The sequence below is a fragment of the Salvelinus namaycush genome, chromosome 4, assembly GCF_016432855.1.
Source record: "Salvelinus namaycush isolate Seneca chromosome 4, SaNama_1.0, whole genome shotgun sequence".
Lineage (NCBI taxonomy): Eukaryota > Metazoa > Chordata > Actinopteri > Salmoniformes > Salmonidae > Salvelinus > Salvelinus namaycush.
In genome coordinates, this window is record NC_052310.1 from 54,797,433 (window position 1) to 54,816,666 (window position 19,234).

The window sequence follows — 19,234 nt, forward strand, 5'->3', positions numbered from 1 at the left end:
TGTCAAGGAAAGAGGCACTGCGTTTGAAGGGAGGCCTTGAAATACATTCACAGGTACACCTCCAATTGACTCAAATTATGTTAATTAGTCTATCAGAAGCTTCTAAAGCCATGACATCATTTTCTGGAATTTTCCAAGCTGTTTAAAGGCAGTCAACTTAGTGTATGTAAACTTCTGACCCACTGGAATTGTGATAGTGAATTATAAGTGAAATAATCTGTTTATAAACAATTGTTGGAAAAATTACTTGTGTCATGAACAAAGTAGATGTCCTAACCGACTTGCCAAAACTATAGTTTGTTAATTAACAAGAAAAACCGAGTTTTAATGACTCCAATCTAAGTGTATGTACACTTCTGACTTCAACTGTACTTCAATCATGTGGTAGCAAATGTCTACGCAAATGTCAATCCTTTGGTATAGCATTTCTAACACAATTGCTCTTAATTTGTCTATATAGGTTTTTCCTATTTAAAATGATCACACATTTTTAGGAAATGTTGAAAATGTGAGTCTTACCTGATGAGCCAGTGATACAGCCCGACGTCAAAGTGTCTGGAAAACAATAAATATTTACATTAAGGAGACAGGAGGGTGGTGAAATCTTTGATATACACATTTTACCAATTTGGTTACCATGTCTGTCAGTTGATTGAAATGAAAGTACACAACTACCAATGAAATAAAACATGTTTTATTGTTACTTTTAACTGTTTCTCATGATCTGCCATCCCTTTGTCTCCACAGTTCTACATGTTTCTGTTTCAACAGGTGCACAGTGAGAGAAGAGAAAGTTGGGATCATGGCAGTATTTTGCCCCAGCATTTCATATTTCTGTAGATTTAGTCCAAAGCCAAAATTTCGAGAACAATATGAAAGGAGGATTTCTTGGTGTTTAATATGATTTATCTGAAAACGAAAATAGGGACGAATGAAGGCTCAACTTTCCATATTATTTGGTTTTTCACGCTACACTGAGGATACAAAACATTAAGAAGACCTGCTCTTTCCATAACAGACTGGCTAGGTGAAAGCTATGATCCCTTATTGATGTCACTTGTTAAATCAACTTCAAATCAGTTTAGATGAAGGGGAGGAGACTGGTTAAAGAAGGATTTTTAAGTCTTGAGACATGGATTGTGTATGTGTGCCTAGGACTGTGGCGGTCATGAAATTTTGTCAGCCCGTTATTGTCATGCAAAAGACTGCCGGTCTCACGGTAATTGATAATTAACTAACATAAACATGTTTAGCATCTCCAGGCCTCCACACATACAAGCCGCTGATGCACGCCTTTGGATCATCTACATTTAAAACAAAAAAAACCCGAATAAATCATTTAATATACACCATCACAATAAATCCATTATTTATTTTAGTCAGGTCTAAAGAAACATTATGATATGAATTACATGTATTTCAGAAGAACAAAATATGAGTTGGCCTAATGCAGGTCTTTGCTTTCTGGCTATGCTCTGTGCCATAGGTTGTAGGCTTGTTCTAGCTTCTAAATCCTGTGTCATTTTATTTTATATGATTTTATAGCAAGAAGAAAATAACTGAACTTGGCTGAATAAAATAGAAAGGATATTTTTTCCATTATGGAGCGAATGTGCATATGAAGTGGCATGTTGAGCTTAAAAGTGATCATTTGAAACAGGTGCTATATGCTAGATTTAGAGTTATTTGGCAACTTTAGCTGTGAATGATAAAAATCTTAGTATGTCTTACAAATCAAAACATATATGGCTGCATGATGCGACTATCAGCTATGGATGATTTGAGAAAGTAGCAAAAAAAGCTTGCCTCAGGCTGCACAGCTGTTCTCGAATCAAGAGATCATATTTTCACCCATCAGACTATTTTCAATTTAATATTGTCTTCACTAATATGTAACATTTGTTTCAATTTAGACTGGCCCATTATCAAATATGCAGTAACGGTGAAAAAATACGTAATCTTTATGCACTCGAATAGCAAATGGAGGCCGTGTGATTTCCCGCCGATCAGTTTTGAAAGCTACTTCAAACATCTCAGTTGATCAGACAGGTCCTACAGGCCTTAGTTTTGTCGCACCTGGACTACTGCCCAGCTGTGTGGTCATGTGCAGCAAAGAATGACATGGGTAAAATGCAGTTGGTCCAGAATAAAGCAGCTCGTATTGCACTTAGATGTACACGGAAGAAAAGTGTCAGTAAAATGCATGTCAGTCTCTCCTGGCTCAAAGTTGAGGAGAGATCGACTGCAACACTATTGGTCTTTGTGCGTGGTATTGATGTGTTGAAGGTACCGAACTGTCTGTTCAAGCAGTTGGCAAACAGTTCAGACACACAACACATGCAACCAGAGGTCTCTTCACAGTCCCCAGGTCCAGAACAGAGGCTGGGAAAGGCACAGTATTAAATAGAGCCATGACTACATGGAACTCTGCGCCACCTCAGGTAACTCAAGCTAGCAATAAACAGTTTTAAAAAAAACAGATAAAAGAACACTGCACAAAGGGGACTGTGAAGAGACTAATAATGTTATGTACAATGTATTATGTATTAGACCTAGATAGTGTGAATGTAATAATATGTAGGCTGTGTGACAATTAAAATGTATGTATTCCCGTCCTTGACTTATGTTCTGTACTATGTATTATGTCATGTTTCATGTGGACCCCAGGAAAAGTAGCTGCTGCTTTTGCAGCAGTGAATGGGGATCCTAATAACTACCAAATATTGTTTTGATGATAAGTGCTTGATGTGATTTTCAATTGCATTTATGTCAAAGTGGTTAGAGGGACAATAGAGTCCTGAGTACCAGGCCATTAGGACCGGATGTTCAGCAGGAGAGGGTGCAACTCAATAGGATTGTATCTAGTGTCAGTCTGACACACATCAAACATTCATAGATATGTGAGGCGTGCTTGACTCGTGACTCACACTGGCCCAGCCCAGTCACAAGCACACACGCACGCACACAGTTGGAGCCAGTTGAAAGTGAATCCAGTAGTCTGTTTGATGTTAGTGTGACTGCCCTGAGGCCCTCTAGATAATCCTTACATCTTGGTTATGGACTCAATATTACTACTGTTATCTCACAGTGAACAACCAATAGCAGTTTTCTGGTCCCACTGGCATAAAAACTATTTTATGTCATTCAACAGACACTCTTTAAAGCCCACTTTAAATGAATTCTCACACTTTATTTGTATAGTCCAGATTTGTAGATGCTCTACTGATAGTATGACTATCAACAAACTGTCTGTTAATAAGCAAATGCTTGCTAAGGTTACGGTACGATTTACAGTCGTTGCCAATAGTTTTGAGAATGACACAAATATTAATTTCCACAAAGTTTGCTGCTTCAGTGTCTATAGATATTTTTTGTCAGATGTTACTATGGAATACTGAAGTATAATTACAAGCATTTCATAAGTGTCAAAGGCTTTTATTGACAATTACATGAAGTTGATGCAAAGAGTCAATATTTGCAGTGTTGACCCTTCTTTTTCCAAGACCTCTGCAATCCGCCCTGGCATGCTGTCAATTAACTTCTGGGCCACATCCTGACTGATGGCAGCCCATTCTTGCATAATCAATGCTTGGAGTTTGTCAGAATTTGTGGGTTTTTGTTTGTCCACCTGCCTCTTGAGGATTGACCACAAGTTCTCAATGGGATTAAGGTCTAAGGAGTTTCCTGGCCATGGACCCAAACTATCGATGTTTTGTTCCCCAAGCCACTTAGTTATCACTTTTGCCTTATGGCAAGGTGCTCCATCATGCTGGAAAAGGCATTGTTCGTCACCAAACAGTTCCTCGATGGTTGGGATTTATTTATTCATGGCTGTGTTCTTAGGCAAAATTGGGAGTGAGCCCACTCCCAGAAGCAACCCCACACATGAATGGTCTCAGGATGCTTTACTGTTGGCATGACACAGGACTGATGGTAGCGCTCACCTTGTCTTCTCCGGACAAGCTTTTTTCCGGATGCCCCAAACAATCGGAAAGGGGATTCATCAGAGAAAATTACTTTACTCCAGTCCTCAGCAGTCCAGTCCCTGTACCTTTTGCAGAATATCAGTCTGTCCCTGATGTTTTTCCTGGATAGAAGTGGCTTCTTTGCTGCCCTTCTTGACACCAGGCCATCCTCCAAAAGTCTTCGCCTCACTGTACGTGCAGATGCACTCACACCTGTCTGCTGCCATTCCTGAGCAAGCTCTGTACTGGTGGTGCTCCGATCCTGCAGCTGAATCAACTTTAGGAGACGGTCCCGGCGCTTGCTGGACTTTCTTGGGCGCCCTGAAGCCTTCTTCACAACAATTGAACCGCTCTCCTTGAAGTTCTTGATGATCCGATAAATGGTTGATTTAGGTGCAATCTTACTGGCAGCAATATCCTTTCCTGTGAAGCCCTTTTAATGCAAAGCAATGATGACGGCACGCATTTCCTTGCAGGTAACCATGGTTGACAGAGGAAGAACAATGATTCCAAGCACCACCCTCCTTTTGAAGCTTCCAGTCTGTTATTCGAACTCAATCAGCATGACAGAGTGATCTCAAGCCTTGTCCTCGTCAACAATCACACCTGTGTTAACGGGAGAATCACTGACATGACGTCAGCTGGTCCTTTTTTGGCAGGGCTGAAAAGCAGTGGAAATGTTTTTTGGATGGTAAAGAGGGACTTTGCAATTAATTGCAATTAATCTGATCACTCTTCATAACATTCTGGAGTATATGCAAATTGCCATCATACAAACTGAGGCAGCAGACTTTGTGAAAATTTATATTTGTGTCATTCTCAAAACTTTTGGCCACGACTGTAGAGTAAGGGTTAGTAGATAGACTATGAGTAACATTTCAACTATAGTCTGTAGAGCATCTACAAACGGACTATCCAAATAGTGTTACCAATTGTAACAGTATTGCTTCCGTCCCTCTCCTCGCCCCTACCTGGGCTCGAACCAGGGACCCTCTGTACACAACGACAAAAGCCACCCTCGATGCATCATTACCCATCGCTCCACAAAAGCCGCGGCAACAACTACTTCAAGGTCTCAGAACGAGTGACGTCACCGATTGAAACACTATTAGCGTGCACCCCGCTAACTAGCTAGCCATTTCACATTGGTTACACAAACAAACAACTTAAGGCAATTTATAACTCTTAATAGCCTTCATATGGTCTATATCTCTTGAGAAATCATGCCATGCTATTTAAAGATCTCTTTTGTTCTTTTTGCCAGATTTGGCAAATTGTGACTTTGCTTATAAATGCTTATGAAGGCTCGAAAGCATGTATACATTGCTAATTTAAAACAGGATCCATATTTTCCTATAATTTCAATGACATAATAGCAAAGTCTGATCAATACTTTTGAAAGAAGCCATGGTGGATAAACGTCTACATAAGTGTATATATATATATGTGATGAGAACCTACATAAACAGATTGGTGTTCATGGTAATTTTCAAATTAACTGCTGCAGTAAATAGTTTAACTGTGTGAGGAATAGAAATCCCCTTTAATGCTTGCCTCGGCAAGGTGGCAGTGCCAGGCTGTCTTAAGCCCAATGCAGAGTTCAGAGCTTTACAGCTGTGAATGTGCATGCCAGAGCCATGTATATGTCTCTGTTAGGGGCAACCCATTATTTACAAAAATCATTTGATAAAACGTATGTACAGTTGAAGTGGGAAGTTTACATACACTTAGGTTGGAGTCATTAAAACTCGTTTTTCAACCTCTATAAATTTCTTGTTAACAAACTGTAGTTTTGGCAAGTCGGTTAGGACATCTCCTTTGTGCATGACACAAGTAATTTTTCCAACAACGGCTTATAGACAGATTATTTCACTTATAATTCACTGCATCACAATTCCAGTGGGTCAGAAGTTTACACCAGAACACCATTCCAACCGTGAAGCATGGGGGTGGCAGCATCATGTTGTGGGGGTGCTTTGCTGCAGGAGGGACTGGTGCACTTCACAAAATTGATGGCATCATGAGGTTGGACAATTATGTGGATATATTGAAGCAACATCTCAAGACATCAGTCAGGAAGTTACAGCTTGGCCGCAAATGGGTCTTCCAAATGGACAATGACCCCAAGCATACTTCCAAAGTTGTGGCAAAATGGCTTAAGGACAACAAAGTCAAGGTATTGGAGTGGCCATCACAAAACCCTGACCTCAATCCTATAGAACATTTGTGGGCATAACTGAAAAAGCGTGTGCGAGCAAGGAGGCCTACAAACCTGGCTCAGTTACACCAGCTCTGTCAGGAGGAATGGGCCAAAATTCACCCAACTTATTCTGGGAAGCTGGTGGAAGGCTACCCAAAACGTTTGACCCAAGTTAAACAATTTAAAAGGCAATGCTACCAAATACGAATTGAGTGTATGTAAACTTCTGACCCACTGGGAATGTGATGATAGAAATAAAATCTGAAATAAATCATTCTCTACTATTATTCTGACATTCTCAAAATAAAGTGGTGATCCTAACTGACCCAAGACAGGGCATTTTTACTACAATTAAATGTCAGGAATTGTGAAAAACTGAGTAAATGTATTTGGCTAAGGTGTATGTAAACTTCTGACTTCAACTGTATATACACATACACTGTGCAAAACATTGGGAGGGATCATGGCAGTATTTTGCCCCAGCATTTCATATTTCTGTGGTGTTTTATCATGATGTCTCCTTTTTTCTCTGCTGAAAATGGGGAAGAATGAAGACTCAACTTTTCATATTATTTTGTTGTTTTGCTTTCACACTACCTTCAGTATACAAAAGAACAACTGCTCTTTCCATGACAGACTGACCAGGTGAATCCATGTGAAAGCTATGATCTCTTATTGATGTCACTTGTTAAATCCACTTCAAATCAGGAGAGAAGACAGATGGAAGATGTATTTTTAAGCCTTGAGACATAGATTGTGTGTGTGCCATTCAGGGTGTGAAAGGGCAAGAAAATATTTGTGTCTTTGAACGGGGAGGTGCGAGGCGCACAGGTTTGAGTGTGTCAAGAACTTCAATGTTCAACAGTTTCCCTGGGTAACAACAATGGTCCACCACCCAAAGGACATCCAGCCAACTTGATGATTACCTTTATTTAGCTAGGCAAGTCAGTTAAGAACAAATTCTTATTTTCAACGACAGCCTAGGAACAGTGGGTTAACTGCCTTGTTCAGGGGCAGAATGACAGATTGTTACCTTGTCAGCTCGGGGATTCGATCTCGCAACCTTTCAGTTACTAGTCCAACGCTCTAACCACTAGGCTACCTGCCGCCCCATGTGGGAAGCATTGGCGTCAACATGAGCCAGCATCCTTGTGGAACGCTTTTGACACCTTGTTGAGTCCATGCCCTGAGGAATTGAGGCTGTTCTGAGGCCAAAAGGGGGGGGGGGGGGGGGGGGCAAATCAATAGTAGGAAGGTGTTCCTAATGTTTTGTACACTGTGTGTACAGTACACACACGCTCTTACTCACACACACACCATTGCATTGAGTTTTCAAATCAATCAAGCCACAGCTTGCTCCACAGATTTGTCCTTTACAGTAGCCTACAATCAACATTAAGCCCAACGCAAAAGATATAGACCCAAGTCTATCAGAATATGAGTCTGTCTCTGTCTTTCACCTTATTTAAAGTCTTCATTAAACATCTGACAAAAGGGCTCACTTGGACCAATCTGACCCTAATGACCATTAAACATACAGTATTCCCAGATCTCAGACTGTGGCTTTAATTGGTGTGAGAAGCTGTCTCTGTAAAATCACTACCCAACAGCACAGTAACCCACTTTACATAGTTGCTGAGTTCTTCTTAAATTTCTTTCGTTGTTTTATTGCTAGTTCGATGCGGAATGTACTGGATTCTTTTTTTAGAAACCATAATGGCTGCATAGAGCGCAGGCTGGATTCGTGGCAGTCGTTAAACTTTGTTTGTCTCCGTGGGGTGATCAGAGGCTTTCAGAACAGGGCAGATGGCAACAATTAACTGAGGAAAACAAAGTGGAAAACATAATTATACTTAAAAAGAAGACTATATTTTAGTTTGACGTTTTATTTTTGAACTGCACATAGCCAATTTCCCAAAACCTTTGAGTGGTATGGAAATTAAGTATTGAATCTTGATTACAGTTGCTGTATGGAATGTTTTGGAATATAGTTTTCCTTGTATCAGGGCTAGTTAAAATATACAGTATGTCACCATATGTAAATATATCACTATGTGGTTATTTAAGTGATAATGCTTGAGAAGCGGTGTTTGGAGGATATATTGGCTAGGGTCATTATTTCCTCCAATCCGGCTAAGAGGGCATTATCACTTTTAGACAACGGGTTACCAACACATTCAAATGATTGTGGGCATATTTTCATAAATGTTATTGATTAATTTATTTCTATTTCATTCTTCCACAAGATATAGACCTGACACAAATCTAGGGTTGCTAACCAAGTCGGCTTGTCATTCGTTCTATCGGTTCGGTTGCCAGAGACGCGACCCAGTCGTTCTGTCTTTTTGTTATGCATCTATGGACACGACCCAGTCATTCGTTCTAAATGTTCCATTGCTATACTGGCTGGCAACGTTCTTATCCCTTGCTTGCTAACTAGCCAACTACGGCTAATTTACAAAAAGCGCAGCCGGAATAAAAGCAAAGTAGCTGCATTTGTTTAAGCTGTTTTCTAGGGACTTTTATTTTTATACATCCATAACAATGAGGTAATGAGGTGCGATTTTGCCTGGCATAGAAAATGTTCTCACTCGTCAGGAGGACGCAGTTGTTCAGAGGAGCTAGCCAACAACACAGCTAACAACACACACAAACTTCAAACTGAAGCTGGAAAGACTGCAAACTAGCTGCACTTCGTTTCGTTTTACCTTTTTTCAATTGACATTTCTTTGTATATATATCCATAAAAATGATGCCAGCTGATTCATGACTTGGACTGGCTGAGAAACACTGCCTACCTGTCTCTCGTCCCGACACGTTCATTACTATGGGACAGCTGGAGATCAAATTTGAATATTGAAACAATGTTGCAAATGTCGGAGATAGACCGCAAGGTTTATACAAATCTTTGCTGTTGAAAGCTAAATGTTAGTCAAAAAGAAATGTCTAAAGGCTTTTTATAATGGAGATCAAGTTTATAAATTGCTCGGCTGGGCTGATGAGACAGTGGATTGCACAGTCAGATGGAACAGATTAAATGGGCATTTTAAGGTCATATATTTAGCCGGTGGTAACTTGTGGAATAGACACCGGCTGGAATGCGGTTTTAACCAATCAGCATTATACCCACCCATTGTATAATGTGTTAATTATGCGGTTACTACCTGACCTGAGCATTGTCTCATCACACCGGAGTGGGTTTTATGAGCAATTCTGTTCCGTTTGGCAAATAACTATATAAGGTGCCAAAGAGAATGTAAAATGTGATACACAAATAAGCTTTTACCCAAATTAGACTATAGCGTAGCCACACACACAGAGCGAGAAAGACACTCATTACCTCCTCTCTTTAGCCCTCACAGGAGGGTGCTTCTGATCTGATTTTCCACACAGCTAATACAGTGTACATTCCAGGGAATTTACTTATCCGGCTGCCTCTCGTCTCTTACCTCTGACTCTCCGACCTTTACCAATCAGAGAGAAGCTAAGCAGCCTCCAGTCCCCTCACTTCTCCCTTCCAGGTGTCTACCCTTAATGTAGGCTGCTGGAAGGAGCATGGACCATTAATTAGATTACAGTGGAAAGACAGGGCACTGGGTGCAGTCTGGACAGGGTGGTGATTGGTCATGCATCCCAATGGTACCATATTTCCTATATAGCAGTCAGACGTCTTTGTCCTGTCCCTTGTATATATATTTTTACATATTTTTCTTCGCATATATTTTTTAAATATTTTCCTAAACCTCAACTTCTAAATACTCTCCTGCAGCCCGCCTCACCCAATGTGGCGTGGATCAGTTTTTTTTCCTAAAGTATTTCTATTTACTTCGGATCTGGAATCCCTCAACTGAAGCTAGCCAGCTAACTAGTTACCAGCTATCAGTCAGCAAACCATTGCTAGTGGTCATCAGCTAACATTTAGCTCGGAAAGCTCTCGCCAGTTCAAACAACGTGACTCAAACCAGAGCATAACGGACCTATTTCTTTTTTTCTTCTTTCTCTCCATATCCCCGGATTCCTACCGCAAACTCTGAACATTTTCATCTGGATCTTCGCAACTAGCTAACGCAATCCTGGGTGACTACTCCTGGCTAGCGTTTCCATCCCGGAGCAAGCACCAATTAGCCTGAAGCTAGCCCGGCTAGGGCTCCTGTGCTACCACCAAAGCCCACTCCTGGGCTACAATATCCGGACCCCTTCTAGTGCCGGTACAGGGAACGGAACACCGCCGATCCTCTACGAATGGAATACCGACATAATCTGCCCGAGGATTCCAACAGGCCGCTCAGGCGCGACGTCCGCTGAAGGCCCATTCTGCTAACCGTGGCCTGATAGCTACCTAGAGCTACTTGGAACCCTACTAATCCACGACTGGTCTATCAATGTCACCGCACGAAGAGGCAAAAACAGAGACTTACCTCCATCGCAACGTCCCCCAAAGGCCCTTCTGCTAACTTGCTAGCCCCGGTCTGCTAACTGCTAGCTTGCTAGCCCCGGTCTGCTAACTGCTAGCTTGCTAGCCCCGGTCTGTTAACTGCTAGCTTGCTAGCCCTGGTCTGCTAACTGCTAGCTTGTTAAGCCCCGGACTACTAACTGTTAGCTTGTTAGCATCGGCCTGCTAACTGTCTGAATCACCGTGTCCCCAGTCAGCCCAACCACTCACTGGACCCATATGTTCACTTGGCTACGCATGCCTCTCTCTAATATCAATATGCCTCATCCATTACTGTCCTGGTTAGTGATTATTGTCTTATTTCACTGTAGAGCCTCTAGCCCTGCTCAATATGCCTTAACCAACCATGTTGTTCCACCTCCTAGATATGCGATGACATCACCTGGTTTAAACGTCTCTAGAGACTATATCTGTCTCATCATTACTCAATACCTCCAATGTACTCACATCCTACCTTACCTTTGTCTGTACACTATGCCTTGAATCTATGCTATCGTTCCCAGAACCCTGCTCCTTTTACTCTCTGTTCCGAACGTGCTAGACGGACAGTTCTTATAGCCATACCCTTATCCTACTTCTCCTCTGGTGATGTAGAGGTTAATCCAGGTCCTGCAGTGCCTAGCTCCACTCCCACTCCCCAGGTGCTCTCATTTGTTGACTTCTGTAACCGTAAAAGCCTTGGTTTCATGCATGTTAACATTAGAAGCCTACTCCCTAAGTTTGTTTTACTCACTGCTTTAGCACACTCTGCCAACCCGGATGTCCTAGCCATGTCTGAATCCTGGCTTATGAAAACCACCAAAAACCCTGAAATCTCCATCCCTAACTATAACATTTCCTGCCAAGATAGAACTGCCAAAGGGGGTGGTGTTGCAATCTACTGCAAAGATAGCCTGCAGAGTTCTGTCTTACTATCCAAGTCTGTACCCAAACATTTGGGACGCACACTTGGTGTGCCTCCAACCAACAATATATATGAACGTTCTCGTGGACACTGTCCTACTGGGCTTGGGATTGGTCTGGCCCTCTTAGGCAGGACTGTTCATTGTCGGGCTTGGGTGGTTTCTAATAAGATACTTATTTAGACATGGGACACCAGGTGAGTTTAACTACCAGGTAGAAACAAAAAACACAAGTGTTTCGTGCCTCCAGGTCTGGAATTGAACAGCCCTGCACTAAGGTGACTCAATGCCTTGTCTGGGATGAGACAATCACTGTCTGTGTCCCAGATGGACTACAGATTAAAATTAGCTATCCAGCTAAAACTGGTGCAATGGCATGATTTTTTTACTAATAGTTAAGACATCAAAACTATGAAATAACACATGGAATCATTTTTTAATTTAACCTTTATTTCACTAGGCAAGTCAGTTAAGAACAAATTCTTATTTACGATGACGGCCTACCCCGGATGATGCAGGGCCGATTGTGCGCCGCCCTATCACGGCCGGATGTGATGCAGCCTTGATTCGAACCAGGGACTGCAGTGACGCCTCTTGCACTAAGATACAGTGCCTTAGACCGCTGCGCCACTCAAATATATTTAATATTTGAGATTCTTCAAAGTAGCCACCCTTTGCCTTCATGACAGCTTTGCACACACTTGGCATTCTCTCAACCAGCTTCACTTGGAATGCGTATCCATCAGTCTTGAAGGAGTTCCCACATATGCTGAGCACTTGTTGGCTGCTTTTCCTTCACTCTGCGGTCCAACTCATTCCAAACCATCTCAATTGGGTTGAGCTCAGGTAATTGTGGAGGCCAGGTCATCTGATGCAGCACTCTATCACTCTCCTCCTTGGTAAAATAGCCCTTACACAGCCTGGAGGTGTGTTGTGTCATTGTCCTGTTGAAAAACAAATAAGCCCAGACCAGATGGGATGGCTATTCGCTGCAGAATGTTGTGGTTGCCATGCTGGTTAAGGGTGCATTGAATTCAAAATAAATCACAGAATGAGTCACCAGAAAGCACCCCCACACCAGCTCCTCCATGCTTCACGGTGGGAACCACACATGCCGAGATCATCCGTTCACCTACTTCGCGTCTCACAAAGACATGGCGGTTGGAACCAAATATTGCAAATTTGGACTCTAAAAGGACAGACTTCCACCAGTCTAATGTGCATTGCTTGTGTTCTTGGCCCAGGCAAGTCTCTTCTTATTATTGTTGTCCTTTAGTAGTGGTTTCTGTGCAGGAATTCCACCATGAAGGCCTGATTCACGCAGTCTCCTCTGAACAGTTGATGTTGAGATGTGTCTTTTACTTGAACTCTGAAGCATTTCATTTGGGCTGCAATTTCTGAGGCTGGTAACTCTTATCTGGTAATGAACTTATCCTCTACAGCAGAGTTAACTCTGGGTCTTCCTTTCCTGTGGCGGTCCTCATGAGAGCCAGTTTCATCATAGCGCTTGATGGTTTTTGTGACTGCACTTGAAATGACTTTCAAAGTTCTTGAAACGTTCCAGATTGACTGACCTTCATTTCTTAAAGTAATGATGGACTGTCGTTTCTCTTTGCTTATTTGAGCTGTTCTTGCCATAATATGGATATAGGGCTATCTTCTGTATTCCAACCCTACCTTGTCACAACACAACTGATTGGCTCAAATGCATTAAGGATAGAAATTCCAAAAATGTACTTTTAACAAAGCACACCTGTTAATTGAAATGCATGAAGCTGGTTGAGAGAATGCCAAGAGTGTGCAAAGCTGTCATTAAGGCTACTTTTGAAGAATCTCATAAAATATTTGTTTAACAGTTTTTCGGTTACTACATGATTCCATGTGTTATTTCATAGTGTTGATGTCTTCACCATTATTTTACAATGTAGAAAATAGTAAAAATAAAGAAAAAACCCTGGAATGAGCAGGTGTGTCCAAAGAGGTGCGTGCGTGTGTGTGTTTGTTCTCTCTCCATGTGCCCTCTGCTGTCAATTTCTCTATGTCTTGTCTTTTGCGCTCTCAGGTACTTTTTTCTTACTGTCTCCTTTGTCTATCTTCTTCTGTTATGGCCTGTTCTGTTTTCATGGTGTCTCTCTCCATCATATCCTATTCTTCTGTTGCCGTCTTTGTGCCTTGTCTGGTGTCTCTCCCCATCATCTACTCTTCTGTTGCTGTCTGTGTCTTGTCTGGTGTTTCTCTTCAGTTTTTCCAAATCAGTCAAGGGGATACTGGGGTAGATTAACTTGTTTGTTTTGGGCCTGTGTCTGGGTCACCTAAATCATCATCTTCCCTACCAGCTGCCCCTGGCTGCTGCTGTTCTAAGTGCTCCACTGGCCTGCTGTTCTCATCTGTCCTCCTCAGCTCATCTGAAAGGTAGCAAGGCAGAGGTGTGACGTAATTAGTTTGTTTTAAAGGTGCAACTGCACTTCCTGATTTGGCTTCGTTTTAGATTTGGTTCATTAAGAAATGCTAGTGGTCATGACTGAATTCAAACGTGAGTTGGTTTTCGAGGTGTGGTTTGATGTGGGTGTCTCGTGTGTGTTCGCATGTGGGTGAGTTAGACAAATTATTTCGCCAATTAGCTTCAGCCGGCTGGTGTGCGACCCGACTTTGGATAGCCTATTTCTGGGGCTAGTTAGGGACGGACACCTTTTAGTTCTCATTAAATAATTTAAAAATGTGTATATGAATTCCTACAATTAATAGTTGGTTTGAGGTTTTGAAATCATTTAAATTTGGAGCTATTGAAATTAACATATTGTTCCATGTACATTGGGTAATTTACCGATGGTCCTTAACTAGCCCCATAAGGATATCCAGAGTCAACCCAAATTTACCACAGGCATTACAACCGGGTCACATGCAGCTGCACTACGAATTGATAACTACTCGTGTGCTGCCAGCTGTGGGTAGGCTTGAAAGAAACCCAACCTTCATTTACGTTGTGATGCAGTCACGAACAAGTCTCACAAAACTTTTGGATGAGACTGACTTTGTGACCAAAATTATCCTATTTACACTTTGTAGTATATTATGACAGAATAAATGTTTCGGACTCAACGCCACATAGGCTGTCTCTAAATGAGAAGTTGGTTTTTAGGGGCAGTTGCGCTTTAAAGTTACTGTATACTGACACGAGCAGGGAAACTCAACTGTAAAGAAAAATCCAAGTGACTGCATAAGAGCGCAACATGAGAGAAGAAGCTACATAGCCTCTAGGGTTTATGAAAATAAAGAGACAAGCAAAAAATACCTGTAGAATGGAATAAGTTATTAGACTTCCACGATTCATTTCATTAGTTCTACAAGCTAATGTGAGATTTGTAGATTACATAACATTTGAGGACACAAGGGCCTATGTATTTTCAATGTTTTGTCGAGCTACAAATCTAAAAACAATGCTGGCCATCTTTTCCCCTTTCGTTCAAGTTTGTTTATCATTAGTGCTGAGCGATTAACCAAAATGTTGGTTATTTTTCCATGTTTAAACAACTAATTGACTGACATCGGTTCAATTATTTGAATTTCATTTTGTTCATTTTTTTCTGTGAGCTCAATGTACACAATCAAAGTTTCTCTATAGATAAATCCGATCCAGCCTGAACTGTACGATGTAGTTTCAACATGCCAATCTTCTACAAAGTTCAGCTAAGACTTGGTAATTAACTACAATGACCATAATCCCAATGTGCATCTACTTTCCCAGTCTGTTTCTTTACACTTGCTACAGAAGAGAGAAGAATGATGAATTGTGATGTGACAGAGAGCAGATGTTGCTTCGCGAGGTAGAGTATCTCTCTACCTGAAAATACATGATCTCTCAGCACTGTCATTTACACGATATACATGGGAGTACACATTGCAATGAGATACTTACTTTCAGGTTAACCTCTCAACAATTTTACAATAAAAAAAAGTAGCTAAGTGAAAACGAGTAATAAAGATATAAAAGCTCAATTAAATAATTTCACCAATTTAATAATGGGCAGTTTTTTACAAATAGTTACATAGCCTATATGGAAATAACAGACATGAGCCAAGCATGTTTACTAGTAGAATGGAATAGGTTATAAGACCTCTCTGATTAATTTTGTCAGTTCTACCACCTGAACATTGCTAATTTTAAAACAGGGTTAAATACACTGCTCAAAAAAATAAAGGGAACACTTAAACAACACAATGTAACTCCAAGTCAATCACACTTCTGTGAAATAAAACTGTCCACTTAGGAAGCAACACTGATTGACAATAAATTTCACATGCTGTTGTGCAAATGGAATAGACAAAAGGTGGAAATTATAGGCAATTAGCAAGACACCCCCAATAAAGGAGTGATTCTGCAGGTGGTGACCACAGACCACTTCTCAGTTCCTATGCTTCCTGGCTGATGTTTTGGTCACTTTTGAATGCTGGCGGTGCTCTCACTCTAGTGGTAGCATGAGACGGAGTCTACAACCCACACAAGTGGCTCAGGTAGTGCAGCTCATCCAGGATGGCACATCAATGCGAGCTGTGGCAAGAAGGTTTGCTGTGTCTGTCAGCGTAGTAACCAGAGCATGGAGGCGCTACCAGGAGACAGGCCAGTACATCAGGAGACGTGGAGGAGGCCGTAGGAGGGCAACAACCCAGCAGCAGGACCGCTACCTCCGCCTTTGAGCAGGAAGAGCACTGCCAGAGCCCTGCAAAATGACCTCCAGCAGGCCACAAATGTGCATGTGTCTGCTCAAACGGTCAGAAACAGACTCCATGAGGGTGGTATGAGGGCCCGACGTCCACAGGTGGGGGTTGTGCTTACAGCCCAACACCGTGCAGGACGTTTGGCATTTGCCAGAGAACACCAAGATTGGCAAATTCGCCACTGGCGCCCTGTGCTCTTCACAGATGAAAGCAGGTTCACACTGAGCACATGTGACAGACGTGGAAGAGTCTGGAGACGCCGTGGAGAACGTTCTGCTGCCTGCAACATCCTCCAGCATGACCGGTTTGGCGGTGGGTCAGTCATGGTGTGGGGTGGCATTTCTTTGGGGGGCCGCACAGCCCTCCATGTGCTCGCCAGAGGTAGCCTGACTGCCATTAGGTACCGAGATGAGATCCTCAGAGCCCTTGTGAGACCATATGCTGACACATGCACATTTGTGGCCTGCTGGAGGTCATTTTGCAGGGCTCTGGCAGTGCTTCTCCTGCTCAAAGGCGGAGGTAGCGGTCCTGCTGCTGGGTTGTTGCCCTCCTACGGCCTCCTCCACGTCTCCTGATGTACTGGCCTGTCTCCTGGTAGCGCCTCCATGCTCTGGTTACTACGCTGACAGACACAGCAAACCTTCTTGCCACAGCTCGCATTGATGTGCCATCCTGGATGAGCTGCACTACCTGAGCCACTTGTGTGGGTTGTAGACTCCGTCTAATGCTACCACTAGAGTGAAAGCACCGCCAGCATTCAAAAGTGACCAAAACATCAGCCAGGAAGCATAGGAATGAGAAGTGGTCTGTGGTCACCACCTGCAGAATCACTCCTTTATTGGGGGTGTCTTGCTAATTGCCTATAATTTCCACCTTTTGTCTATTCCATTTGCACAACAGCATGTGAAATTTATTGTCAATCAGTGTTGCTTCCTAAGTGGACAGTTTGATTTCACAGAAGTGTGATTGACTTGGAGTTACATTGTGTTGTTTAAGTGTTCCCTTTATTTTTTTGAGCAGTGTATATTGAGTGTAGAAAAATTAAGAACATCTGTGGGGGAGGGGTCACGTGATGTGAGCGGTCCACTGCATGGTGAAATCTTGACCAGCAGGCACTGTGTCCCTCCAGGCGCTTCTTGCAGTGCCTGCTACTGCCTAGCGCATTATATTGTATTGTTTATTTTTGTCATAAAAATGTGTCAGTAAAACAAAAATATACTGCATAGCGCAAGTGATGTGTGGTTATGGAAACTCACATAGGTGCTGGATCAAGCCCAGGCCTAATTACACCACTGGCGTGTGCAAGCAAGTGTGTGCGTGTGCACGAGCACAACAAAGGTAAGAGTCAGCACAACCGGTCTTCAGTGTCAGTGAATTAATAGGCAATCAGGGGACTGGCATACTGTAGGGAGGCTGCATTGCTCTCTCTCTCTCTCTCTCTCTCTCTCTCTCATCAAATCCCCATCATTACCTCCATCTGTTTAGCAAACAGAAAGAGAGGCTTGCCAGATAAACCTGTCCAAGGTAATTCATGGCTCAGATTCAGCAGCTTGCTCAACTAAATGCAGACATATTAGACAAATCATTCACTTAACTTAACACCACACTTGGTGCCTGTGGCAGACAGCAGAGTATCTTGGAGCCTGGTCAGCTATTACACATTGGAACGTGCACAAGCATGCATGCACATGCACCGACTCGAGTATCCTATGACATTACAAAAATCCCTTCTGACTCCAATATTCCCTTTCTATTTCAGGTGACCGGAGCTCAGTAGTGAACAGTTGGATAGATGTTGTTGGGATGGGAGTCCGTGCCAAGACCGGGGGCAGGACAGCGTCAGTGTCAACACCAGCAGCCAAAACCATGTTAGACACCACAGAACCCGAGCCGAGCCACCGGCCAAATCTTACATTTCCTGTAGCCATCAGTATCCTTTAAGGGCTAATTTTTCACGGAGGAGCATCGCAACTCCCTCCTCTCCCCCAGCCCCTTATCCCCTCCTTTCGTGTCTACTATACGTACATTTAATTTGCCTGTGTTTACCTGAAGTGGAAGTGCCAATAAATCTGTCAGTTCTGAATCAGAAACGCGCACGGCAGGAGCTGAGGGGCAAGATAAAGTAAATCAAACTTCCATTAGAACTTGAGGACTGTAACACCATATAACAGGGTCTGGTAGCTGTAAGGCACCAGACTCGGACAGAGGCTCGCCGCTCCATGATGCCAACCCTTCATTAGCATGGATGGAGCGGGAGGTGAGGGACAAGGTGCTCATGATGCCCATAAAGCCACGCTGTCCAGCAGGAGTTGGGGCGGTTCGTGTCCTTCTTGCTGGTGGAGGTAGTTCTCCCACTGAGGCAGGCCAGGCATCTCTAGAGCTGAGTCAGTTCATCATCTCGCCATAGTATACTTCCTTATCCGGTTTGAAGGACCATGGAAATAGCGCCACCAATTAGTGTTGGTCTCCGAAAGAGGTGCCGGTTAAATATAGGTACAAACGTCCCTGCGCCTCAATTAGAAGGCGTGGTAATGACAAGTAGACGACAGATGTACAAAACACACTTTATTGCACACACACACCAACATAGCAAGAGGGGACTAGTAGAAGTGGTTTCTGTAATGGAACGAAAGGTTAATGTATTTAATAAAATGTTATTGGTCACATACACATGGTTACCAGATGTTATTGCAAGTGTAGCGAAATTATTGTGCTTCTAGTTCGGACAGTGCAACAATATCTAACAAGTAATATCTAACAATTCCACAACAAATTCATAACACACAAATGTAAGTAAAGGAATGGAATAACAATATATAAATATATGAATGAGCAATGTCAGAGCGACATAGGCTAAGATGCAATAGATAGTATAGAATACAGTATATACATATAAGAAGAGTAACGCAAGATATGTAAACATTATTAAAAAGTGGAATTATTATAGTGGCTAGTGATCCATTTATTAAAGTGGCCAATGATTTCAAGTCTGTATGTA

General features: G+C 42.4%; 1 protein-coding gene across 1 annotated transcript in view; it reads right to left on the minus strand.

Moving 5' to 3' along the window:
• hhat (hedgehog acyltransferase) overlaps positions 1-19,234 on the minus strand; it is a 133,032-nt gene that overhangs the window by 64,877 nt on the left and 48,921 nt on the right. The window contains exon 9 of the mRNA XM_038992012.1: positions 520-555. Within this exon, the coding sequence (XP_038847940.1) occupies positions 520-555 (36 nt within the window). The remainder of the gene's footprint in view (positions 1-519; positions 556-19,234) is intronic.